The sequence below is a fragment of the Leopardus geoffroyi genome, chromosome B3 (genome assembly GCF_018350155.1).
Source record: "Leopardus geoffroyi isolate Oge1 chromosome B3, O.geoffroyi_Oge1_pat1.0, whole genome shotgun sequence".
In the NCBI taxonomy this organism is placed as follows: Eukaryota; Metazoa; Chordata; class Mammalia; order Carnivora; family Felidae; genus Leopardus; species Leopardus geoffroyi.
In genome coordinates this window covers 116091567-116119531 of record NC_059337.1, presented here as the reverse complement: position 1 = coordinate 116119531, position 27965 = coordinate 116091567, and the positions used below count along the sequence as shown (strand labels likewise).

The window sequence follows — 27965 nt, the reverse complement described above, 5'->3', positions numbered from 1 at the left end:
GTTACGTCACAGTTGACTCGCCAGCCTCCCCTCCCCACTAGGCCTTTCCTCTTTCTTTTTCCTCTTCTTCTCTAATCCCTTTCTTCTTCGCCACTCTCTCCTTCACAACTCCTCCATGATTTTCTCAGGGCTGGGCTTCAACATCGTCGGTGGGACAGATCAGCAGTATGTCTCCAACGACAGTGGCATCTACGTCAGCCGCATCAAAGAGAATGGGGCTGCGGCCCTGGATGGGCGGCTCCAGGAGGGTGATAAGATCCTCTCGGTGAGAACTGGCTTCGGCCTCCTTCGCTGTTCCTTGCTCCCTAGACCCCAGTTCTTACCCTTGGCCCCTTCTTTGGGAAGATTTCTGCCTGCCTTTTTGGATCTGGAAATTTCTGGATTGTAGAATTCGATGGGAGGGACCTTGATCAGTCACCTTTTCCAGCCCTGCCATGGAGCAAGGAGGATAATACCTCACTTGATAGCAAGGCCTGTAAGTCCAGAATATGAAGCTACTTACCCAAGTTCAAAAAACAGGGAACAGGGAGGGTGAGGGACCGATATGGGGGAAAAGGACTTAAAACCCACAATTGTTGTCTTTCTTCAGTTATACTTTATCACCTCCCTTTTGTTAATTGAAACACTAATGTGTGTCTTCCTTTACTCCAAAGAGACAAAAAAGGAAGGTAGGAATTAAAGTGTCCTTTTTAGACTCAGATCCTTTCTCACCTGTTATTAAGAATTGGAAATTGGAATGCATTCTCATTTGGATATGTGTCCACTGTGCTCCCATTTCACTCTGCTATATATTTTGTAATAAGACACTACATGGTAAGCATTAGTTTTTTGGTTTTGTTTTTTTAATGTTCTAGAAGTTCCTCAAGGGCAGGGACTGGATCTTTTTAAATTTTTTGTATCCTTGCACAATGCTCAATATATATTTAACAGATGAACAGGTTGAGAAATCCAGGCAAGCCCAGAAAGGTTGGCTGATCCAAAATATAAATACAGTGTCATGGATGGTAACATCCTATTTTCGTCCTTCTCACCAACTGTTTTGCCTCTTTTCAGTCCATTGAGCTGCTAGATCCTGTTTATTAATTTGAGAGGTACAGTGATAAATACCTTTATCCCAAAACGATACTGAGAAGCTTACAAGCAGATTATTTCCTATGGCTCCGTGGAGAAAGATATCCTAATACATGAAATCAGCTTGAATGGTACATTAAGGAAAATTTGAGAGTGAGTTGTTAAAGGTATAGCATGTAGTTAGAAACTATGCATTTTAAAGTGCCATTTACCACATTGTCTCCAGGAAACTGGGGCCTGGGTTACATTTGAAAAGTATAGGGGTTAAGAGGACAACCATGTCATTCAAAAAAGTTTGGTAAAAGATAGATTATTGAAGAATGAGAATGCTTAGTTTTTGAGCACCATATGCTGAGCAATATGCTGAGAACTTTAAATTTGTTTAATATTGTGGTAATCCTACGAGGTGGATACGTTTATTATGACGATTTTGCAGCTAAAGAAGCTGAGTTCTTAATGAAGTCAAGCCGCTTGCCCAAGGTCACACAGCTAGTAGGTGGCAGAGGGCTAAAACTGGTCTGTCTGAATTTGGAGACTTTACTCTTAATCAGTATACTGTACTGCTTCCTAAGAGGTAAATGAGGAGCTCACACTAGTTCTCCTAAACAGAAAGTTGCATGTGAATTAATAGATTTTATGTATGGTTTCATATAAAAACTGAATATAAGGGATAGAATTAGGGGGAAAAAGGACATAAAGCTCACTATGAGAGAATTTATTAGACATAAGCTGAGATGATGGGCCTTACTTACGTGGGTCATTGCCTCACGGAGAAAAGAAATTACTGGAAGGTCCGCTCGAGTTTTTTAAAAGGGTATGGTAGGAGATAAATGTCCATGAAAAGAAAAAGTAGATGTCGAAAAAACTCAACTTGCTTCTTTTTAAAATTTATAGCAAGGAGGATTTTACTTTATCAAAGTAAAAGAAATATGAGAAATATTACAAAGATCTATAAAAGATATTAAGTATTAAACAAATATCTGTAAGACACATAACAAAGAATGATTCAAGTTTATGTTTTGGCCAGTTAAGACATGGCAAAGAGAAGAGGGAGGAAATGCCCAGCAAAGAAAAGGCAAAATTTTAAGACAGATATGGAGAGAAATAAAGGAAAGCGGAGAAAGAGAAAAAGCATGTACAGGAGGACAAGGCCAGTATATTCTCTCCATTCTTTTTTCTTTTTTTAAATTTCTTTATGTTAATTTTTGAGAGAAAGAGAGACAGAACGTGAGCAGGAGAGGGGCAGAGAGAGGGAGACATAGACTCCGAAGCAGGCTCCAGGCTCTGAGCTGTCAGCATAGAGCCTGACACAGGGCTTGATCTCACAAACTCATGACCTGAGCTGAAGTTGGACACTTAGCCGACTGAGCCACCCAGGCACCCTTCTCTGTTCTTTCTGGGGCTATCTTATTTGACTCCAGTTTCCCTTCCAGGAGTTTGCTCCAAAATTCTTCTTTCTAGACCCTGTTCCTTAAGAAATAAGCTTCTGTTGCCTCACCATCTTATCCCCTTTCTGTCCTTAGGTTAACTTGTTAGGCATTAACCACTAAATGGTTATGTCTCCTCTTAACTCACTTTATCCCTTTGATGTACTTAAGTACTCCATTACTGGCTTTGGAGTCACTTCCTTAGCACATTCATTTTGGATAACTAATAGAAGTATTATGAAGGGATCTAGGTTTCCTATGAATTATTATTGACAATTCAATCTTTCCATTTCTCCCCAGATTATGCCCATGTTTTTCAAGAAATATTAAATAATTGCATGACTTACCATGCAATTTAAGGCCCTATTGCATCTGACCACCATGAAACAAAAACATATTACCGATGGAATAGAGCTGAGGTTGACATGAGGGCTGGAGATGGAGATTCCTCACCAAAGTTTATTTTGTGCATGTGATAGTGAGGGTGATTTAATATTTGTATAGGTTACCAGGGAACCTGGGGAAATTTTATTTTTCTGAAAAAAATTAAACTGCCTAGGTTTATTTTCCTTGTGTGTCTGCCTCAATGAAGGGAGGTGGATAGTCAAGAATAGTCAGTCCTTGGCCAACTCTACATTTTTATGAAGCTCAGGAGCTCAAGGTGATGTGGCTGAGTTTTGCATTGAATAAATGAATATTCCATTTTGACCAAACCCCTTGTATAACAAAATGGTACACACAGATTGGGCCACTAGTCAGCTCCATTTCTTGTTCTTGTCAAATATAATTCTTAATTTGGTGACTGAAAGAGTTCATTTCAGGATCTTGGCGAGAAATTAAAATATCCAGAGTATAATCAGAAGTCAATGCTTATTAAATTGAGTCCATTTCTTCTCTACATTTTATACATTTATATTGATATTGTTCTATAGTTAGAGCTCTTGAGGCAATTCAAAAAATTTTTTTCAGGCTATTCAAAATTGTTAATCATCAAAGAAAACTAAATTTAACTCAGTTTATTAATTTCCTAAGACAGAAAATAGGAAACTCCATTTTGAAGACTGCTAACAACTATAGTTAAAGGGAAAAACATGTATGTTTCCCTATATGTTAACTAGAACACCACCATTACAGTTCTCCGAACATTCAGTCAGCAAAATTTTCTAGCATGTTGCAAATCTGCCATATCTCAAGTTCAATAAAACTATGCCATGAGTTAAGGAAGCTGAAGTAGCAAGTTTAGCAATGTTCTAGGTTTCTTGGTTGAGTAGCTTGGTACTAAAAGTGAGATCCACGGACCATCTGGCCATTACTTGCGATCTTATTAGAAATGCAGTCTCAGAAACCCTCCCAGACTTACTGGAATCAAAATCTTCATTATAACACGATCCCTGGGGTATGAATAAAAAATGTGAATAAATTTTGAGAGGCATTACTGTAGGCAAGTGTTATTGAAACGTTTCACGTTATGACCTATAGTAGGTAATACACATGCACATGCATACAGACATAATTGAAGCAAAGTTTAAGAAAATAATATCTCTTCTATATGTGGTACATTCTGTTATGTTTTCTTCTAATTTCACTTTTTTAAAGTTAAATACTGCTCTTGACCCACTGGATTGACCTCACTATCTTCTGTGATGGGTCAATAGACTCATATTTGAAAATCACTACTTTGGTAAATGGAAAATCACTGATGAAATCTGTGTATGCACAGCATATGTATTAAATAGGGTAAGTAGGCTGGATGTAGAGACCACTAAAGTTTGTTTCAGTTAGTTTAGATTAGAATGAACTCAAACTCAGAATCACGTGGATGGCTTGTGAAAGCATGGATTGCTTTTAACTTTTAAGTTCCCAAGTGAATGCTAATGCTGCTGGTTCTGGGATCACATATCGAGAACCTCCATTTATTAGTATGGGTGGTGACAAAGAGTGAGCTCCACATACATTTAGGGGTAAAATCTACAGACCTTGGTGGTTAGTCAGTATGAGGTAGAATCTAAAAATGCTTAGAGGAGGCAAATTTTGGAAAGCCAGTTTGGCTTTGGATTAGAGGTGGCCTTGTCATGAGACAAAGAATCATAATTTGTTTTATGGGGCTGTTTTACCTTGAGGATAAGAAATGGTTTAAAAAAGAAATTCCCTTGGAATGTCTAAAAGCCTCTTGTTTGGTTGTTTTTTGTTTTTTTTTTTTTTTTTTAGTTTATTTATTTATTTTGAGAGAGGCAGAGAGAGTACAAGCAGAGGAGGGGTGGAGAGAGGAGAATCCTAAGCAGGCTCCATATGCAGTCAGTGCACAGAGTGGGCCTTGACACCACGAAACCACGAGACCATGACCTGAGCCAAAATCAAGAGTCAGACGCTTAACTAACTGAGCCACCCAGGCGCCCCCGTGGGTTTTGTTTTGGTTTTTTAAGTAATTAGAGTAAGTGTCCTTTTATATTAGAATACCTTTAGGCTTAACTAGGAGAGTTGAAAGGCATAATTGGTATAATTGGCGTGTGCCCTGTCTAGCACCTTCTTTTGCCTGATATTACCAATGTCTTTTTTCCCCATTGGCAGAAGGAGGCTCAGGTGAGGACCAAGGTTGCACACTGAGTCACTGGCAGATAAAGCTGCTGTCAGAGTCCAGGCCTTTCAGCATTGTATAATACTGATAATAGGTCAGTCGGGCTCTTACAGGGTGCAGTCTATGAGCAAACCTCAGGAGATCACGTAACATTTATTCTACTCAAGTGTTGTTCAAAGTACTCTTTAGATATAACAGGAGTTATAATGATGAGTTTTGCAATACAGCCTTTCCAAGTTATTTACGGTACAATGTAAAGTGATGTAATATAGGACAGAGTTCGCTTTGAGCTTTAAGATCACTAAATAGTATGGAGATACAGAAAAGTAAATCACTCACATTAGAATTCTTTAGAAAGGTCTTGTCAATGAAGTGGCACTTGACTAAATTTTAGCTTCTTAAATTTTAATGCTGCTTCAATATATGCACATGAATAAAAATATATAAACAACTTATATTTTATACAACTAAAATTTTTTAAATGTATAACATTTGAAACAAATGAAACTGTAAAACCAGTAAAAATTCAGTGAACAACATCAATATGATGGATAGTGATATGTTCCTGAAATAAAATCCTTACTTACAATGTAAACTTCTGTGGTTTCGTGTTGTTGTTTTTTTTATTTTTGAGAGAGCAGGAGTGGGGGAGGGGCAGAGAAAGAGAGAGAGGGAGACACAGAATCCAAAGCAGGCTCCAGACTCTGAGCTGTCAGCACAGAGCCCAATGCGGGGCTCGAACCCACGAACCTGCGAGATCATGACCTGAGCCGAAGTGGGCTGCTTAACCAACTGAGCCATCCAGGCACCGTATGGTTTTGCATTTTAAAGTGAAGGTTTTGCGGCCAGGCTATTTGAGTCCTGGCTTTGCTGCTTCCATTCTTTATGCCTGTGGACAAGCTGCATAGCCTTTCAAGTTTTTCATCTATAACATGGGGGGTTCCTAACTCATGGGATCATCGCGAAGACTAAATAGGTTAGTACATGTAAAATGAAGAGACCTCTCCAGACATGATGATAAATATGCAGTGATTCCCAGCAATTAGTGTTGGCTGTGATTGCAAAGATGACTTTGACCTCAGTACTCCTGCCATCGCATGTCATGTAGTGACTCAGTTCTCCCACTTGCATTCATGTCATTATGAAACTTGGCTCTCATACTGAGCTTTGGTATCTTTGGCATTTGTTGACATGACTGCTTCATTATTTGTCTCTAAGAGAAAACACTTATTTCCTTACAATGAAAAATACAGTTATCACATGGGGTAGATTAGTTACAGGAGCCTTCTCAGTATAATCAGCAGTCTCACACCTATTCTCTCCCCCAGGAATTAACTGGAAAGTTGAGTTGTTGAGAATTCATTGTGATGGTTCTAGGACTCCTGAAGTTCTTTCCCTGTGGCATGGCTACCAAAAAAAAAAAACAAAACACTAATCAGAAGGTGGCTTTGTAGCATGAAATTAAAGTCCATCAACTAGAAAACTATATTCACTTCTACATTATAGATAGCAAGACTGATCTTGTTAGATACATAGAATTTTTAAAAAGGGAAGTGTATTCAGATGGTGGAAATAGCTAGGGCACAGGTATGAAGGTAAGAATATATGTTTTATGTCCTAGGGACAGTGAGTTATGTGACTTAGAGCACAGTTATGAAAAGGAATAACGTGAGATTAAACTGGGAATGTGGGTTGGAGCCATTTCCTGGAGGACTTTGCATACCAGAATGAAAAATCAGTCATTCTCCCTGCCTCCAGTTTTGTTTTTGTTTTTAAGCAGTAAAGTGGTATACATAGGATTGTACTTTAGGAGGATTGATCTGGAGACATAGTGTTTGAATAGGTTAGAGTGGGGGAGGGCCTAGAGGAAAGTGAATCAGAGAGAAGGTGATCATGATAGTTCATCTGAAAGCAACCACAGCCTAAAGAGAGAGGCAATTCAAAGAAAATCGTGTACAAGGAATTATACTATGTTAGGCTATAGGATTTGATAGTCTGTTGTATGTGAAGATTGACAAAGAGTGGAGTTTAAAAATATTATCAGAGTTTTAGTCTGAAGGAATGGTAGTAGCAAAAAGAGGGAAGTTGGGATAGTCTGGTTTTGTGGGAAGTAAAAAAGGAGGCGTTGGATATATTGATTGGGATCTAACAGAATATTTGGGTTCAGGCACCCAACAAGAAACTGGCAAATCCAGAAGTAGAAATAAGGATAAACATTTGGGAGTTGTGTTGCAGATTACAGGTGAAATTGTGAAAGGTCATCATGGCAGAGAAGTTCAGAAGACAGAGGACTACTGACATGGAGGAATATTTACTCGCCTTAAAGAGGAAGGAAGGGAAGAGGCATCAGGAAAGGAATCATTCAAGAACTAGGAGAGCTACGTATGCATAAGCTGAGATTGGAGAGAACTGCAAAAGGGAGGAGGTCTGAAGACAGGAAGGGCTGTAGGATTTGGTAATGGGAAGTCACTGCTGAGCTGCAGGACAGCATATGCTTTCCTCCCACCTTATATTACGACAGTACCAGGGAATAAAGAGTGAATGGCTGCTGAAGAAGTGGAGGATAGTGCTTTCAAACGAAGTTTGCAATGAAAGGAAGAGGAGAAAAGATGGGAAGAGGGTGATAGTGGGTTCAAGAAATATTTATATTGTTTTCTGTGTAAATGAGGATAATTTTAGTTAAGAAGGAGCCAAGAGCAATAATAAAGGAATCAAGAGGAGCAAGGGACCACTTAAGTTCTATAAGAAGGCTAGAAGGGATATGACCAAGAGCACTAGGGAAGAGCTTAGCCTTGGTAAAGGAAACATCTAACTCAGAAAGAAGGGCAAAGCAGCAGTGGGAGGCTGTCATGAAACTTGGAACGAGGTGGAAAGAAAATGGAGAGTGTGTGGAAAGTTATCCATATTCTCAAGAAAGATAAGGCAAAGGAATCTGCAGAGAGAACAGATGGGGTTGGAGTTGGGGTTTGATGGTAGGAATGGTCTGGAACAGCTGCCGCTGGGAATTCATTAGGGGTTTCACCAGGTTAGTAGAGAGGTCATGAGGATATAGCAAGTGTCAGCCAGCATGGATCTGTGCTGGAAAGTGTGTGTGTGTATTTTTCCCCAGGAACATTAAACTCAGGACAAGGAAAGTAAATGCAGTGTGTTGTAGAGGTCTGGAAAGATGGCAGAAGATCATAGGGGCTAGGGATTCGAATAGTTTACCAAGTGCTTTGTTGAAATAACAGCAAGAACTCCTAGATGGGTAAGGATGCAAGTAAAGCCTAAAAAGGTTAAAAGATTTTGATGAGGTTAATGAGCACATTGAGTAGAGGAATATGAAGTGTGAAAGGAGTATAAATTGTGGTCCGGGAGTTTGAGATATTGGAGCTGAAGCATGCCCATTGCTGAAGTCAAAGGCATACACCAGTTGGTGGCTAAAGTGGAATAGAGCAGGAAACTGTTAATATGGAAAGGTAGACAGTCTGTAACACCAAAGTGTTGTTAGTTAGATTAATTCACCAAGGGCATTGGCAGGGGATTGTATGGAGAACCTCTTGGAGAAGGAAGATAGTAACAAGATGAGAGGCTTGAATAAGTCAATGGCTTGAGCTTCAGCTGACAATAGTTGGTTAAGTGTCCAACTCTTAACCAACAGCAAGTGCTGTTATTTCAACAAAGCACTTGATTTCAGCTCAGGTCATGATCTCATGGTTAATGGGATCAAGGCTCACATCAGGCTCCTTGCTGACAGCAAGAACTCCTAGATCGGTAAGGATGCAGTAAAGCTTGGGATTCTTTCTCTCCCTCTCTGTCTCTCTGCCCCTCCCCTACTAGTGCTATCTCTCTGTCTCTCTCTCTCAAAATAAATGGACAAAAAAAGAATAGTCAAGGTGGAATAGAATAGTCAAGGTGGAAGAATAATAGCACAGAAGGAACAGTAAATTGCAAGGGCACTTTAACCTTCCAGTATTTAAAAACACTAGCCCTAGCTCCTATACCTACTATGACTTAGGGTAGAGTTTCTTCATTGTGAAGACAAGATAAAAATGGTGTCTACCTCATAGGATTATCGTGAGAAGTACATTACGTAGTATATGTGAAGCATACAGCACAGAACCTACCAAGTAAATACATTAAGCGTTCTTGGTGCTGTTGCTGTTGCGGACACCAACATGTACCAAAGATACGTAAATCTTGCATAGAGTGGGCTATGCTGTGTCACTGAGTACAGCATAGGATAGATGTCACTTGTGGACACTGTCACTCCTGACGCTAAAAAGTATTGCTACCACCGGTCACCTCTCACCTCTAAATGGTAGGACTGACCTACACTGAAACAGTTTTTAGGACTTTATATCATCAAAGAAATAGTGTAAAAATAGTAAATTGGAGAAGGATGGGAGTATTCATGGAATCAGGGGAAATTGTTCACAATTGAACAAGACCAATAAAATGGGCTAGTAGGTTTGTTTCGTAGAGTTACGTTTGTAGAGTTTCATCAAGTTATATTTCTGGAGTTGACACTGGCAATGCCAAGGATTAGGAATGTAAAGAATAGAGGATAACTCAGAAGACCATGTCGGCTGTAGGGAAGCAGGCTGATGCTCATAGAAGACACACAAATACTGTAACAGAAACCCAAGTGTCAAAATGAGACAGGCAGTAAGAGCTAAGGTGAAAGAGAGACTTTTTTTTTTTTTTTTTTTTAACCTTGGTGCTCTTCAAATGGCCCATGGAACCTCAGTTCTAGGAAAACATAGCTTTAAAAATGACAAAAGTTACTCTGAGTTCTACGTAACATTCCCATTCTCCTAGCCCTTGGAATTTGCTCTGTAGTTTTTTAAATGTCCAGTCACATGAATGTAAATCTTTGACTTAGGAGGATTCACATTCTCCCTCTCTTACTACTTTTCTTGCTGTTTTTGACAGGTAAATGGCCAAGACCTAAAGAACTTGCTGCACCAGGATGCTGTAGACCTCTTTCGTAACGCAGGCTATGCTGTGTCCCTAAGAGTACAGCACAGGGTAGGTGTTATTTGCAGCCAGCGAGCTGGCACCAGGCTTTTGTGGGAATAAAGCCTCTTCAGTAGTGCGTTTGGCTTTTTTTCCCCCTCCCATTCTCACTTTTTTAAAGAGCTTGTCTGGCACAGGCAGGGGTCTGCAGGGACTTCTGCTTATCATGAAAGGAAATTCAAACTATGCTTGCAGCCTAGGTCCTGGCTTCGAGGTGACATGCCTTAAATATAAAGCGTGACAACAAAATTTAAATGGGAAAAATACAACCAGCATCAGTTTTATTTTTAGTAGGGAGGGAAGCCTATGTCTGCCCTTGAACATACTTATTAAGGAAACTCAAAGTGTAAACGAAAGATGGTGGATTTTCTGATACCCACTATGTGCTTTTCCCTTTCACCACCATGAACCCCATTTCTTACCATCTTGATGACACTGTTGACCAAAGCTATAATGCTCAAAGGGGAACTCCAGGAAAAAGGAAATGGATTTCAGAGTTTCATCAAAGCAGCACCTATCTTTGCATCCACGTCTTAGTTCCTCGTGTTTTATAATTTGGATGATGGGTGGAGAAGCCAGGTAGACCTAATTCTTTCCATAGCACCAAGGACTTCAGAGTGCGTTTACAGCATAGGTTCAGTGTGCCTTTAAAGTTACTCCCTCTTAAATTAATGCTGTCCTGCCTCACTCAGCTCTTGAGTGAGGCTTCAGAGGCTGAAGAAGGCCCTAACAGGAGATAGTACAAAATTGGAAGGGGCTAGGCATGAAAGACACTTGAGAAAACAGCCATGGTTGCAAGCAGAATCTGCATGTGATGGATTCGAAAACAGATCCATAAGTGACAGTATTGGTAATCAGCTGTTTCTGCCTTGGCTCTTCTGTTTCTAAAGCATGGAAGGCTTTGTGCAATAGATAAAGGCAAGTAACGAACACAGGTATACACTTCAGGTATGATTAGTGCTTTTTGAAGGCATGTGGGAAATGATTTTCAAAGTTCACATTTTAGGAAACATCCATAAATAACTCCTGATAAAATTTCTGGTCAGAGAATTGGCCTAGCCCTAAAAACCATATCTTACTATTGGCATGCCTTCTCAGGAAATCTCAACAGGAAATGAGTGAAAGATGTAGAGGTAGGTGGGAGAGAGGATAGAAAAGGTAGTTTGTGCGGTGTTGCCTTTCAGATGGAATGGTCAGACTTTTCACTGGTTGCAATGAGGAGGTCGATACCATTGAACTGAAACAAGATGGTATTATGACTCATAATTGCAAGTTAGCTATTAAAAGTTAATATTAAGAAAGGCCACCAGCCTCAAAAGGGAATGCCTAGGCAGTGGAAGGTTATTACCACTTGGATATGATTTTTTCTTTTTCCTTATTTCCCTCCGAGTCTTTTACTTCTGTTTCATATAAATTTCATCTTTACTGTGCCCAGTGCTAGAAAGTAGAGATGAAGGACATGACCCTATATTAGGAGGGAGTGGGTGCCTTTTGGGAATTGCAAAGTATTTCCCAAAATGGCACCGTACCTGTGTTAACATTGCTCAGATCTGCTCTTACTGTTTTCTGATGACTGGCAATCTTTCTAAGTAAACATTTCTAGGAAGGTCGACACTCCCTGCCCCCGCCCAATAATTTCTAGCTTCCCCACAGGATCAATAGGCTTCAGCTTATGTCTTCATTGTCCTAATATGATAGACATAGAGCTTGGTGGAGGCAGTACAGAAACAGAAAGAGGTTATCTGCTTACCTTCGGATCCTTTTAGGTCAGTAGCACAGCAAGGTTAAACACCTCCCCATCAGACTTATTTCCAGAGAATTGATGACGCTGATGTATCAATCTGGAACAAACAGAGAGGGCTCCCGCTAGATAGTTCTTGGAGGTTACAGCTTTGGGTGGTCTGGACCCGGGTCATGTGTCAGCGTGGACATTTCAGTTGGGGTAAACACACATTGGTCACTAGAGTAATGTTTTTCTTTTCCTTCCAGTTACAGGTGCAGAATGGGCCTATAGGACATCGAAGTGAAGGGGAGCCGAGTGGTATCCCCATAGCTCTGGTGCTGGTGCCAGTGTTTGCCCTCACCATGGTAGCAGCATGGGCCTTCATGAGATACCGGCAACGACTTTGAAAAGCTTGCTGTCTTCCAGTGCTCCCAATAGAAGATACATTTCTCTCTCCCTCTCACCCTCCTCCCCTGCCATTCTCCCATATCCTTCCCTCTCTGCGTAGCCAACACATCATTTTAAGAGACTGCTACCTAGCCAGGACCTCGCTACCCAAATCTCCAAGTCCTTATATTCTAATGGGAGAGTGAAGGCATTGTTTGAAGACAAGACTTGGCTTGGAACAAATGGGGAGTTAATCTGTTTTGCTAGGACCACCAATAGAAGTTCAGCTACAACCCAAAGAGGGAAAGGTCCAGTCTTCCCATCAGCACGGGTGATACCTGTTCCTTAGCTGGCATGCCTCAAAGGCCAGCTATGTGCTGCAAGAGAAGAGAGGATTTTTCTCCTTAATGATCTTCCTTGGGAAGTTTTTGTGGCCTTTATTTAATTTCTAACTACATACTTGGGTGCCTATATCAAACACAGGATGGTGAGGAGAGCATTTTTGCTTTTTCAAAAAAGCAAATGCACACACACACACACACACACACACACATATACACATCCATATATGACAGTATAATAGTGATGCCTCGTGGAGAATTAAAGAAGTGGAAAGCGGCTCTGTGGTTTCAGGTTTCTGTTATAAGGGATGTTCTGAATGGAAGAATGCGATGCGTAGCAGAAGTTGAGGGAGTGAGCCTTACAAAGATGCCCAAAAAGAAAAAGAGAAGACCAAACCAACTAATCAGAAATCTTAGAACAATATTTCTTCTTACAATAGCTGTGGTGGAGTGGAGGTAAAATGCCATAATCCAGCTTCATGTAAGTCAGTCTGTTCCCCAATCTTTGAAATGCAAAGATAAATCTGACTGGTCTCTGGGCTGCCCTAGGGACCTTTTTGGTACCTCACAGTCCTGTTAAAGGACCAGCTGGCATGATTGTGGCGGTGCCTCCAAGGTGGCACCTGAACCCTCTCAGGCCATCTAACAGACTTTTGGTCTCTAGAAATAGGCAAATTCTGAGTGCTGGAGCCGCTCTGTCAGGACAGGCATGAAGCAGCTCTGCTTACAACTCAGTTGAGAGGGTTCAGATCACAGGTAGTTTTGAGAGGATCTAAACACCGGCTGTGGCTTTGAATGAACAAACCATTTTGCAGGGAAGGGGAAGAAAAGAGTTTTATCTTAGTGGATAGGGAAGTTTGGTGGATGTTTCATGGGGAGACCTTGAGAGAAGGAGATGGATGAATGGATGCTCAGGAATACCAAAGACATTAATGAGATAGGAACCAGTCCGTTCATGTGCTACTGAATATTGGTTTTAAGGCCCTAACTAAGGAGAGCTGAACCAAGACAGATTCTCTAGCTTAAAAAGAAATCATTTCCGCCCTCCAGATATACTGGCTATCAGCTACAGGCCTTACACGATCCCGACAGCAATAGTGTGAACACCTGCCCTGAGGCAACCAGCCGTGTCCGACTTTTCGCGTGGATAATCTAGTCAATATTTTACACTTGTTGGTTGGACACCAGCTTTGTTAAGACACTTGTACAAAGAATGTCAAATTTATACTGCAGACAGCAAAAGGGAACAGTTCCTGAGACTCAAAACACTTGGGAAAGTTCCCTGGAGAAAGGGGACAAATTGAGGACCCTTGAGGAGCTCACAGTCTAATTAAGGCAATTCATAAATAGATGAGAAGTTAAAAGTATATCATCAGGTTAAGTAACAGTTGAAAAAAATAAATGGAAAAAGAAACTCAGAACATGATGTAGCAACAGAGATGTGCAGGCAGCCATCACATTTTTTTTTTTTTTCAGGAATTCCAAAAAAGAAAGCTGTCACATAATGACATCAGGCCAGAGTGTAAAGGGAAGGCTTTTAAAAATAAAAACCTTAGTAAGACCTTTCCTCTGGGCCAACCATTGCTCTAAGGAGAAACTTGCTTTAAACAATCGCAGTAGGACTTAGGCTCTTACACCTGAACTGTTCAGTACCTTTGAGACTCACTTAGACGACTGTACCTGTAGGGCCCACAGAGAGCACGGACGGTATTCCAGTTCTCACCTCAACCAGTCCCGCTGTGGAGGCACCACGCTGGGTGCCCGCCCTGCGTTTGGAGGCTGGTGCAGAAGCTTCCGCAAAGGGCCTGCTTACCTCCCGGGACTCATCTCAGGGTTTGGACATCAACTCTTGAGAGGACCTTGAGACATTCAAAATAAATAGGACACTTTTCCCCTTGTTGGTAGAAGTTTTGCTTTGTCTAATAATAGGGATTCTTATGCACTTTAATAATTTAGTTTTTTTCTGGAATTAAACAGCATTAAAAGATCCATGATTCAAGTTTTAGGCAAGTATGCCATTCAACTTTTCTGATTCTCTAGAAAACTATTATTCTGGATGAAGTATTGAAGTCCATTGTAGGTCATTTAAAAAATTCATGATCTATATAGATCTTTCACTTTATAGATTGTGTCTAATAGTCCTGCTACCTAAATTACTATGTACGAGTTTTAAAAATTGAAAGTATTTTAAGACAATATACTTAAAACACTTCTGTATTTATCTTATATGAATAATTTTAATAAGACATCATTTGCTTCCATTGTCTCTGTTTTCTTTTCCTGCCAAGTTTTAATCTGTGCTATTGATTTAACTTAATTATTCACACCATCTAGCCATGTACAATAGAAAAGGAAATTAATACTTGTTACCATATTTTGTGCTGGTTGGTGTACTAAATCCTGATTGGTACACTGTATGTTTATGACTCACAACTCTGAGATCTAAGTATTGTTTAAAAAGACACCAAAGGAAAGATAATAAATTACTTTTCTAAGATTACATAGGTAGTAGTGGTAGAATCAGGATTTAACTCAGGACATCGGATGCCACTGTCAGTGATATTTCTTATTCGCAGTGGTTATCAAAGTGTCAAAACATCAGCATCACTGGGGACCTTGTTAGAAAAGTAAATTCTTGGGCTTCATCCCAGACCTGCTGCATCAGAAACAGTACAGCACTGAGTAATCTGTGTTGTAACAATCCCTCCAGGTGACCGGTTGACAGTGAACTTTGAGAATCGCTGCTCTATGCCAATAGTTGTCCTCTTTTTCTTAGGCTAGAATCATCTGGAGAGCTTATAAAATTCTGGTTCCTGGAAGCACCTAGACCAACTCAATAGAATCTCTGGGGGGGTGGGACTCAGGCAGCAGTAAAATAAAGTTCATCAGGTCATTCCAGTATGCAGTGTCAGTAAACAATGCTCTGTGGCATTTAAATTCTTAAATAACTTGAATAGTCAAATCAAATGCAGGCATTGCTCCAGTCTAAAATGAGAATTTCACTCGGGCCTTTTTTTTTTTTTTTAATGTTTTTATTTATTTTTGAGACAGAGACAGAGCATGAGCAGGTGAGGGGCACAGAGAGAGGGAGACACAGAATCTGAAGCAGGCTCTAGGCCCCGAGCTGTCAGCACAGAGCCCGACGCGGGGCTCAAACTCACGGACTGTGAGATCATGACCTGGGCTGAAGTCGGACGTTTAACCGACTGAGCCACCCAGGCGCCCCTCACTTGGGCCTTTTAGAGCCGAACTGTGAGCTTCTGCCCAAGTGTGGATGTGGAATGAGAAGTGGAGCATTCTGTGGCTTCTGATTTGCTAAGGACTGGCCAACAAAATGTTATTAGTGATTCAGTGTGTGCAGCTAGTAAATAAATTAGAGCCAAATCATAGAACATTAGAGCTAAAAGGGAACCAGAAAGACTCTAGGATTAATCTATCTTAGAGATGAGAAAATCCAAGCTCAGAGAGAGAAACTGACTGAGATCTGAGATCTGACTAAGTCAGATCAAAGACTTAGTCTATTGTAGAAGTGCCCTTTCCATCTCATATTTGTGACTTGAATGTATCCACTACATGAACATAGACAATGTCCTTTGTATCTCCGTCCACTTGTATCTTCTGTCTTTGGGCCTTGAACAGAGACAGGAAGAGCTGACAGCTGAAGGGTATTGCAGGCCATTGGGCAAAACTGGGAGATCCCACAGAATCATCTGTGAAAGCTCTAATATCAAATTCAATCACACAAGCTCTTCTGAAACAAATTCCAGTAGTTTTAAACTAGAGAAGTGTGTGTGTGTGTGTGTGTTTTGATGTTGGGCATTGTTTTTATTGTGTAAATAGCAATTTAAACGGAATATGTAAAGTAACGGAACATAACCATTAGGCTGTCAAGTATGGAGGGGGAGTGGTATTCATGTAATCTCACGTGGAGCCAATAAAGATTTTACTGTAGTCGATTTTAGTCAGAATTTATCTTTGGACGGATGAGAGTTGTTTTTTTTTTTTATTAAAAAAATTTTTTTTTCAACGTTTATTTATTTTTGGGACAGAGAGAGACAGAGCATGAACGGCGGAGGGGCAGAGAGAGAGGGAGACACAGAATCGGAAACAGGCTCCAGGCTCTGAGCCATCAGCCCAGAGCCTGACGCGGGGCTCGAACTCCCGGACCGCGATATCGTGACCTGGCTGAAGTCGGACGCTTAACCGACTGCGCCACCCAGGCGCCCCGAGAGTTGTTCCTTTCAACAAGTGAGCGTCTAGTGTGCACTAGGTGGTGGATACAAAGATAAATAAGATACAGTCACTCTAAGCTGAAATGGCCCATTACCCGATCGTGGGGGAGTATTTGTTGGGGATCTTGATGTTAAAGTATTTTGCTAACATCATCTAGAAGTAGGTGATTAAGTTACGAAGCTCTCAACCTCTTACCTATAATGGGTTTAGACTTGGTTACTGTCCTGGAATAGGGCCCTTTTGCTGTTCCTCTTTTGTCTGCAGATCTTGAGACCAGCATTCACATCCAAAAGGACAACTGTGATCAGAAGGAGGACAGTATTTGAAGGAATTCTGTTCTGATCGGAACCAGGTTCTTAACTGCCATAGACTCTTGCCTGATGTTGACGTTTATATATACACACACATACTATAAAGCACTTGGTCTGCTTACCTGATGCACTTGGGACCATATCAGCCTATATTATAAAGAAAGTATTGCTGTGTCTAAAGAAGTTATACAAACATTAGGTCTTGTTCCTAGACGTTTTCCATACTGTTCATGTTCTTTTTTCAGGGGGAGAAGGCTGAAGTGTGTTTTCTTTTTTTTTTTTTTTTTTAAACTTTTTTTTTCAACGTTTATTTATTTTTGGGACAGAGAGAGACAGAGCATGAACGGGGGAGGGGCAGAGAGAGAGGGAGACACAGAATCGGAAACAGGCTCCAGGCTCCGAGCCATCAGCCCAGAGCCCGACGCGGGGCTCGAACTCACGGACCGCGAGATCGTGACCTGGCTGAAGTCGGACGCTTAACCGACTGCGCCACCCAGGTGCCCCTGAAGTGTGTTTTCAAATGCAAGACAATCATTAACAGAGACATTTTCAAAAGAACTTTGTATTTACTGTAATCATTAAATTTATTAACCAATCACAGGCAAATGGGATGACCCTTCTTACTAGTTTATAGATTTCTGAATTGAATTCCAATTTAATTCTGTATTTGCAATGCTGATTTGAATATGAGTTTCTTATTCCTGAATATATGTGCATTTTACCCACAGGCTAAAATGTTAGTTCTTATAAGATTATTTTCCTTATGAACCTTATTTTGCTTCCTTTCTGTCTTGGTCTTAATGTCACATTGCATGCCTGGATCTGAGCAGCCGTCGGTTTCTCAGATCAAATAGATGCCCTGTTGCAACTTGGAATGGAAGACACATGGACATGAAACCCTAGTCCCTAGGGAATATCACCAGAGATTAAATGTGTAAAGGAAGCCATTAAAAAGCTGATAATCTCTCCTAAGCTTTGCTATTGATACCAGGTATAGCAAATGAAGTAAAAGTAGATCTAACTGCCTAGCCCTATTGGCATTCAACAAAAGCTTGTTGCATTTGTCAGTGAACCTTTACAATATTTTTTCCACATTATTCTGGAGGCTATTGAATAAATACGTCCTTATTTTTCTAACAGCATAGCATCTCTGACAGAACAATGGAAAGAGGAAAGGAAGAAATCTAGATGACCAGTTTGGGGCTTAGCTTTGATAACAGGAGATAAGGATAAGGGCACATACAGTTACCAACATTTACTATCTTATTTGTACCCTCTCTACTCCCCCAAAGCCTGACAAGATACGTAGAAGGCAGAAATAGGTTTGTGCCACAGAATGAGAAAGGACTTGTCAAAACTGAATATTGACCTTTGGTCCAAGTTACTTTGCATGTAGCTGACCTTGGTATGAAGAGAAAAGGCAGTTTATCTTGGTCATCATTGCTCTGTCACATGGCTTAAACAAAGTTCAGACCTGAAGTCCAAGGACTAGTCTCTCGTTGTTGTGTGTACAGAATGGCTTTTCTCCCTTGAGGAGCTAAGGAGATATGTCAGTTGTCAATTACGTAATAAACCACTGCAAAACCTAGTGGGTTAACACAATATTTTAGTAATATTCTGTGGGTTTCAGAGTGTTTTTTCTGCTAACACCTGGGTCACATGCAGCTTCATCCATCTGATGGTGGAACAGAAGTAGGTAGTCCAGAATGGCCTTATTTTGCCGTTTAGTGCTGGCCATTGGCTAGGGTGCCTTGATTCTTCACATGGCCTCTCATCTTCCAATAGGCTAGATTGAGCTCTTCACAGTATGGGGGATAGGGGTCAAGATTTGAAGCCAGACCAGAACTTTTTCTGTGCTCCTTATACTCCATCACATTGCTCTTGCCTTGTGTGTTTAAGAGGAAAAATATATATAATAAGTAATATATAAGAATGAGTAATAATGAAGAATGTAGAAGAATGAATAATAACTTTTTCATGGGAAATTTGTTTGCTAGAAGCCTATTTGGGTGCAGATAGAAGATAGGGAATCAGAAAGGGTTGGTAGTTTTCCTGTTTTAGATATTGGGTATTAATAGAATAATTAAGGTATAGTAAGGCCAGAAGATCAGGAGACCGCTGACATTGAAAAGATAGTTCATTACGCACAGTTCCCAAGAGAAGGGGACACACCATGCCATGGGGACCATACAGGGAAGTACTAGCATTGGGCATAAGGCAGAGGGAAAGGGAGGAAGTATGGACAAGAACCTTCACGATGGTTGCATGGGAAGGAACAGGCAAGACCAGATATATAGGGTTAGGATTGGTTAGTTTGAACAACTGCAGTGGCCTGTGTGGCATAGGAGCTCTCCCTAGTTTTCTGGTACCTGGCCTTGGGGTGTTTAGGGCATGTGTATAAATGACCCTGAGTGTGAGAGCTCCACAAAGGAGCGTAGGCTCCGGGTTGGTTGGTTTGTATTTGAAAAGTAGGCTCATGAGAGAGTCAGCTGTTTACTCTCTGTAAAAACCGGCTAACCCTGGGAGGAGCAGTCCCTTCTGGGTCAGCAAGGCCCCAGATGTCAAAACATCAAAATACAGAAAATAAAATACATAGTGAATACACTACCATTACTACTATAGTGGGCTCTCTGTCCCTCTAATTTCTACCTTTACTCCCAAACCTACAGACGTGACTGAGATATCCAAAGGTAATCTGAACTATCTAGAAAATAACCAAGAAGGACGGAAGCAGCAAGATTTTTTTTAAACCCAAACAACTAAATATCACCAAATCCATGTGCAAAAAGTCCTCAGTTTTATTTTATATAATTTTCTAACAAGTTCGGTTAGCTGGTTTCCTAATCCATAATAAATTACTAGTTAAAATTATGGCTAGTTCCACTGCCTGCAGGGTCTGGCAATATATACCCTCCAGGGCCCCAAGTAGTTAATGGGGAGTGATTCTCTCATATCACAACTTTAATCCACCCTCAACCACAGTGCGATGGTGTTTCAAACTTTGTATCTGAGGTCAATGGTTAATTAGAAACCACTTTATGGAAAAGGAAGTTTTAAGTTCGCTTTTCTGGGCAACTATTATCTAAGGCAAAGGAAAATGGTCCATCTCCAGCCATGTCAAATGACCCTGGGTACCCTATAGTCCTTGTGCCCATTTATTTCAGTGGCATGTCGCTTTACACGTTTTACTCCATCTCGTACTGACCATTCCCAGCCTGTCACACTGTTCCTTGAGTCGTAGTCTAAACCACCATCCAATTTTGCTTGGACCACTGCATTAGCTTTCTAACTGCCCTCTTCGTTAGCCACTGTGTCTCCCTCCAATTTGCTTATCTTAGACCAAAGATTCTGGTAAAAACAAATCTCAAACATGTCTCTCCTCTGCTTAAAAACCGCTAGAAGTTTCCCATTGCATTTAGGATTCCGTCCAAAATACTCGAAGGCCACTGCACAATTTAGTTCCCACCTGCTTCTTCAGACCCTTTTCACCCCACACTCCACCCTTTCTCTCTGATCCCTCCCCTCCCCAACTTTTTGGTTACTCAGAAATGTCAGACTCTTCCCCTCAGGGTCTTCCTATAAACTTTAAAGTTTGTGTGTTTTCTCCTCCACTTGTTTTCTAGTGAGATTAACTCTGTGTCATTTCCTCTGTGTCAATTCTCAGCCTCTGTTTTCAAGCTGGTCTGGTCCTGGGGGCACCAGCTACATCCTGCACTGCTCCTCTCCATCCGGCACCTACTCCCTGTAACCCAATCTGCCTGGCCACAGAAGCCTCCACAAATTAGCCCTTTAACATCAGCTTCTCCATCCCTCGGCCCACCCTAATGCCAACTTCTTCTGCATTTACGTTTTGTTTTCAAATTTGGTTTTCTCCTCAGTGCTCTAGTCTCCAATCCTTCCCCTTGTCCTTCTAATATTTTCTCTGGGTATCAATTCTGGGTTTGCACAGAAAATAGTATTTTTTGTTTGTTTGTTTGACGGACACCAATATATAGAGACAGTAAAAAAGCTTTCCTCCCATGGAGGACACAAAGGACCGGCCGTAAGAACTCAGATGCTTTCAGAAACTTTTAAACAACTGTCAGAGGAAGTTGATATAAGCCCTATGATCATACATTCAGAAGGAAAAGGCCCTTGAATTCACGAAATGGCAAATTCCTTTAAAGTACCAGTAAAACTACCTATACAACAGTCCCCAAGAAGAATTGACTAGAGGAGGAATACAATGTTTCAGGGCGCTGGGGATACAGGAAACAAGTGTATTTTAATCTGGCTCTGGCTGCAGGTGGGGGTGGGGGGTGTGGAGTACAAGTATAGGGAAATTTAACAGCATCACTACAGGGCTCATTTAAAGCTGGTCTTGGCTAGAACAAAGTGAATGACAGACTGCTGATGTGGGGAAAGTATTAAAAGCTTTTCTCTATCTCAGTATTACTTTAGGGGGTCAGGAAATTTATTTCAGACTTTAAATAAATCTGGCTTTTCTGTGGATGTGCTAAGTAGAGGTTAATTCTTTTAGATAATGAGTATAAGACCATAAAGTGTCTTTTCAAGGGAGATGTTATCCTCTCTCCTAGTCTCCTATTTCCTACCTTGTCCTTTTTCCTACTATCCTTATTTTTAAAAGAATTATTCCTTTTATTACAAAATTTAATAATTTAATGGTTTCTGTACTTTTCCTTATAAGAATAAAAATGACAGCTGATGTTCAAAATTGGAAACAAGATAATCAGACAAAAAAAATCACATTTATTTCAATAGTTCAAAGTGCAATACAGCAAGTCGGTTCACAATGTTTCAAGATACAGTTTTAGGTATAATGAAAACTTAACCTACAAAAATGAAAGGGTAAACAGCAGAAATAGGGCTCAATTTAAAAAAAAAATTCAAGTAACCCGAAAACCTTCAGACTAAAATATTCCACTTACAACAATTCAGAAAGGCCTTCGTTTATGGAAACCAGTAGTACTTTGCAATCCAAAAGGACTTCTCAAAGAAAGAGAATCACCTCAAACTGGTCAGCTGAGGACAAGAGTGGAGGTTCTTGGTGCTGGCTCTTCCTGGTTTGGCAGCCTCACTCACACTGTCATTTGATGTGATTCAACCCGTGATACTTTGATGTTTAGGCAAATTCTAAAAGATGCTTAAAGTTCAATATGAGACCAACACCCTGCTAAGAGTTTTTGAAATGACCACTATATATTTAAAAGATTTTAAAGACCAATTTCAACTTCAGGAATATGGTATTATTGGGGGAAAGACACAGATGAATACTTCCTCCATGACTTCAAACCTTTCTGTAAGGTTAGCAATGTGGCCTTTGAAACTTCCTCGTGAAAATCATACTTCGATATCTATTTACTTATTTCTACACACACAGAACTTTTATGTAGAGTAGAAAAAGTTCCCACTAGGAAGATAGTTCAAGGTTGTTAATGTCCTTTGTATCCGTTGTTCATTTCTGCTTGTTCATTTCTGCTCCACAGAAGCAATGTCAGCTACTCGCTTCAATTCAGGAAAAGTACCTTCAGGAAGGTTTAGAAGAGATATTTACTCAGTCTTTTTTTGCAACCTTCTTCACCTTTTCATTGTAGGCAATAAACTGAGAGTCTCTTCCAAAAATTCTATCCCACCATGTAAATGCTGAAGCGTAATTTCCAATGAAGTTCATGTGGTGGAAATCATGGTGTTGAGAACCAACAATGAAAGGGATCAGATTTAAAGGGTTGAGAGGAATGTCACCACCACTATGGGCATCAATAGTGTCTATCGAACGAATGGTCACCCATGCCCAAAGAAGAATGACATGATCACCCAGAAGCATGATTCTAATGGAAAATCCAGTTCCGAAAATCAGAGTTTCCAACGGATATGCATAGTCAGCTTCCATCCCAAATGGCGCCTGAAATTCATGATGAATTTTATGAATATATTTTATGTATTCTTTTGTGATGTAAGAGCCTATGCAGAAAATGGTGCCAGGTGTCCTCAATCACCGCACAGCCTACGCATCTTCCCAACAGCATATACCGTCTTGGCATTCTTTCCCAATCATAAGGAATATTAAAATACTCTGTAAAATAATAAGTTCCACAAATCAAAGGAAGCTGGATACAAAACTGATTAAAGAGAAGTACTTTAAAACATTTCTATTGGCTTTCCCATGTTTCTGATTTATTTTTCTGAATTTTGTACTTTTTCATGTAAGGTATAAATTGAAACAAAAATCCAGGTAGACAGAACAAGAAATAAAGGGCCTCATGAACTATCAAGGTTCCCATGTTGCAATCTGGAACTACGTGTAATTATTCACTATATAGTTCCAAGCAATTTTAAATGGTTCTTGTAGAGGGTTCTCAGGTAAAAGTGAATCTATCTACTCCACAGCCAAGGATGCTGAACTAAAGATGCTGATACTTTCATTTGTTGCCGTTTTTCAAATCTCTGCAGAAAGCCTTAGAATTCTGGATGACAATAGGGGACCTGCAGGCCGCTGTCACCCAGACCCCAGCTATCCTTTTTAAAAAGAACTTGTGCTGTGATGGATGTTGAGAAGTAAGTAAAATATATTTTATTTCCACTGTTGTTAAACCTCGCCCAATCTACTCACACTGCTGTTTGCTAGAAAGACCAGTTTTTCACTGGACTTTTGAAAGACAGTTATGGCTGGACTCAGTTAAGATGAATGTTTTTTCCTATATCACAGCCAAGGGTCTAGTCCTTCTTAATGGTAAGTTTCCAATTTCCTCAGTAATTGGTATGTTTGACTTTTATGTTTTATCACAAAACCATCAATTTCTCTTGCTGTTCAATGTATGGTAATAGAACTTGAAATTCTCATGCAATCTTTTTTCCTTTCTTATAGATCTCTGTTTTTGTTTTCTGTCTCATTCCTAACAGATTTAAATATTTTTTCTTTAATCTTTGAATTGATTCTTTCTAATAACCAGCTTTTGGATTTATATTAATCCATTTTTCTGGTTTTGTTTGTTTTCCATTTCTTTTATTTTAGCTTTCATTTTCACTAATTTCTATACTTTGTTTTTTTTGGTTCTTCTTCTTCATTACAAGTCAAAAGTGTATTTTCTGTCATCTGTCATATGATGTTTTTTCCTTTTTATTAATTGCCATGTGAATTATAATTGTTATTTTGATATCCTTCATGATTTAGGGATTATTCAAAATAGTGTTACTAATAGTCTCATTAATAGTGTTGTAGGAGATCTTAAAAATTCTTATTACAAGGAAAAAAATTTTGTAACTATGTGAGGTGATAGATCTTAACTAAATTTACTTTGGTGATCATTTCACAATACGCACCTTAATCAAATCATTATGGTATATGCATTAATCTTATACAATGTTCTATCTCCGTTATATATCAGTAAAGCTGGGAAAATTTAAATTTGAAAAACAGTGTTACTTGACTGCAGTGGTTACTTTAGGAAGTAGGTTCATTTTTGAGTGTCAAGTTTTAGTTTTATTGGATGCACACTATGTTTTGATTTATAGGAAACTTTATATGTACAATGATTTTTAACTGTTGTGTTTTTTTATTATTTATTAATTTTTTTTTATTAAAAAAATTTTTTTTTAAATGTTTATTTATTTCTGAGGCAGAGAGAGATAGAGAGCATGAGTGGGGGAGGGTCAGAGAGAGAGGGAGACACAGAATCAGAAGCAGGCTCCAGGCTCTGAGCTGGCAGCACAGAGCCCGACGCGGGGCTCGAACTCACAAACCGTGAGATCATGACCCGACCCGAAGTGGGTTGCTCAACTGACTGAGCCACCCAGGCGCCCCTAAATTTTTTTTTTAATGTTTATTTATTTTTGAGACAGAGAGAGACAGAGCATGAACAGGGGAGAATCAGAGAGAGAGGGAGACACAGAATCTGAAGCAGGCTCCAGGCTCTGAGCTGTCAGCACAGAGCCTGATGCAGGGCTCGAACTCACAGACCTGAGCTGAAGTCAGACGCTTAACCGGCTGAGCCACCCAGGCGCCCCATGTTTTTAAAACCAGTGGTGGTTTTAAACCAGTGGTGGACAAAGATGTTACTCAAACACTTAAAAGACACAAATAGACAGGCCATTTTTAAATGGTCTCCTTTTCAAAAAATTTATCTTGAGATAAAAGTACACTTTACTTGCTCTTTATTCAAACATTTGTCTTTACAATTCTCAATAGACGTTTTTCTACAAAGCTTTTTTGAACATAAATTTCAATAGATAAAATCCCATTTCACCGTTGACTTATATCACAAAAGCACCTAATCGTCTACCCAGAAAGGAAGCCTTAGTTTAATAGACAATATTTAGAAAGCTTTCAGATAGGCTTTAGTCCCATGGCAATTGGAAGGTTAAAGTTTTCCTGATTTGCTCTCCATGATGAAATTTGCTGTAATCTAGCTAATACTGCATTTTGAGACAATGTAATTAACTTTGGATTTTGTTAATATTTTGGTTTCATTAATCTGTACAGAAGAGATTTCCAACACTTTTTTTTTTTTTTTTTTTTTTTTGTACAGGAGACTTACCTTGGATTCTCTCCAAAGTGTTGTAGAGCAGATTTGTGTTTAGTTTAGGAATCACTACTCAGGGAGTCTTCGCTATAAAGCATGGTACGGGAAGTTCTTGTCACCTTTGCTGCGGCCATTTTATTTGTTTTCCCAAAAGTCATGGACTGTGGTTTAGGGCTACAAAGGAAGTCAGGGAAGACAGAAGTGTATTAGACATGGTCACATTCATCCCATAGTTCATATTCTGTAAAAAGTAATAAGACAAATACAGGAATAATTCTAAAACTATAATGTTAATGATCACTATCACAAGAGAGATGTGCATTAAGGGAGAAACAATTTCTTTCCTAGCTGAATAATGTCAAAGGCTTCCTTTTTTTTTATTTTTTATTTTTTTTTAATGTTTTTATTTATTTTTGAGACAGAGAGAGACAGAGCATGAGCAGGGGAGGGGCAGAGAGAGGGGGATACACAGAATCCGAAGCAGGCTCCAGGCTCTGAGCTGTCAGCACAGAGCCTGACATGGGGCTCGAGCTCACAAACTGTGAGATCATGACCTGAGCCGAAGTCAGACGCTCAACCGACTGAGCCACCCAGGCGCCCCCAAAGGCTTCCTTTTAACTGATTTCACATTTGACTGGATTGGAAACTGAGTAGCCAACTATCAGCCACTGTGGTTATAGCCAGAGAAATTAGATGGAATGGAGGGAAGGACAAAAAAAGAAAGAAAGAAAGAAAGAAAGAAAGAAAGAAAGAAAGAAAGAAAAGAAAGAAAAAAAAGGAAAAGAAATCTTTGTGGCATGTTGACTTTGAAGTGTTAGAAAACCATTTATGCTGCTGGAAATGTGCCAGAAGTCATCCACCGTGTGATAAAATTTGAAGCCAATATAATTGACTTTACCTAGGGAAAGAGGATAGAGCATGGGAACAAGGACAGAGCAGTGTTTCTCACAGAGTAGTCCCCAGACCAGCAGAAGGATCACACGAATGAAAGCTTGTTAGAGAAGCCAGTTTTCAAGTCCCATCCCAGACCCACTAAATCAGAAGCTTGGGATGTAGCCCAGCAATCTGTGTTTTGATCAGCTCTCGCAAGGATTCTGTGCACACTAGACTTGGAGAGTCACTGAGATAGAGAAGAAAACTGGAATAGGCTGACGACTCCAGCTAAGATTTCTAAGGCTGAAGTTTTTATTTATAAGGCTTGAAGTTGGCAAGGATCCACGCGAGCCAAACATCCACAGAAGCCACAGGCGGAGGAAATTTCAAGAATCAGTTAGTCAGTATTGTCAAATGCTACAGATGTTTAGTTCTAGTCGGGGCATTTGTGCTACATCACACAGTTTTGACCTTGTACAAGCCTCTTAACTTTTCTGAGCCTCAATGTGCTCATCTGTAAAATGGATCTGGAATCGTGCTTTTCCAAACTTTGTAAGGTTTTTGAGTGAATCAACTTAGATATTAGATGTCAATTAGGAAAGCAAACAAAGATTCATGAAGTAACTAATCTTTTGGTACCCATAGCCATTAAATTTGGCCACAGTTCTAAAACTTAACCTCAGTGCTAAAGCTCTCAAGATTGGTCATTTTGATACGAATGCTCCTATATACTGGCACGAGTTAAGTGATGGTAGAGCAGATACTGGAGGAAAACATAACTTGCCTACATATCAAAAACATATGAGTCCTAAAAGACTGGCATGGGTGGTGGAGATGCCTTGTTTCCTGGATGTGCATTTTCATATCCTCCCCCTTGGAAGTATGACAGTTGGGACGGCTGAATCAACACTGTGACTGTTGATGAACACTGAAAGCACAGATGGGATTTGAGTCGTGTTTCTGAGAAGGCAACAGAGCCCGTACTGATGAAGAATTTTGTGGGTTTTGTAAGAATTATAAAAAGGGTGACAAATATCACTTATTTGGATCTAACAGAGAAACTGAGGTATACCGTAGTAATGTTTAAGGTGAGCACTAAACACAGACAATGGAGTTTACTACCTATATAATATTATTTGTTAGGCATTTAAATTTCCCGTTGCTCCAAATTTTGCTCCCTGACAATCTTCCAGCATACTTATAATTTTTACTATTTAGTTGCTCCTTCAGAGCCATCTCATAAATGCTTACTTAAATAATGGAACAAATGAGAGACTGAAGACCTATATTTACCTAAATTGGATATATACTTTATCTAAAAAGGGTAGCAGATTATTAGCTACAGCATTACCTAGAATATATGTGTACGACTTAATCCATTATTAACCACTAGCTTAATGCAGTAAGCATTTACTGATGTCTGATCCAGTAGGGAGAGGTTTTATATAGTGAGAAGGTAAGAAAAGGCCTGGACTTTAGAGGAATGCCCTTCACATCTAGGATATGA

At 39.9% G+C, this 27965-nt stretch overlaps 1 protein-coding gene and 1 pseudogene across 1 annotated transcript in view; one reads left to right on the top strand and one right to left on the bottom strand.

The window, feature by feature from the left end:
- LOC123581990 (synaptojanin 2 binding protein) overlaps nt 1–16476 on the top strand; it is a 37105-nt gene extending 20629 nt beyond the window's left edge. The window contains exons 2-4 of the mRNA XM_045448149.1: nt 129–265; nt 9988–10083; nt 12061–16476. Coding sequence (XP_045304105.1) covers nt 129–265; nt 9988–10083; nt 12061–12201 — 374 coding nt within the window. The 3' untranslated portion in view covers nt 12202–16476. The remainder of the gene's footprint in view (nt 1–128; nt 266–9987; nt 10084–12060) is intronic.
- A 6049-nt stretch (nt 16477–22525) lies between these two features.
- On the bottom strand, nt 22526–23533 carry LOC123581989 (annotated as a pseudogene).
- Between the last annotated feature and the right edge of the window lie 4432 nt (nt 23534–27965).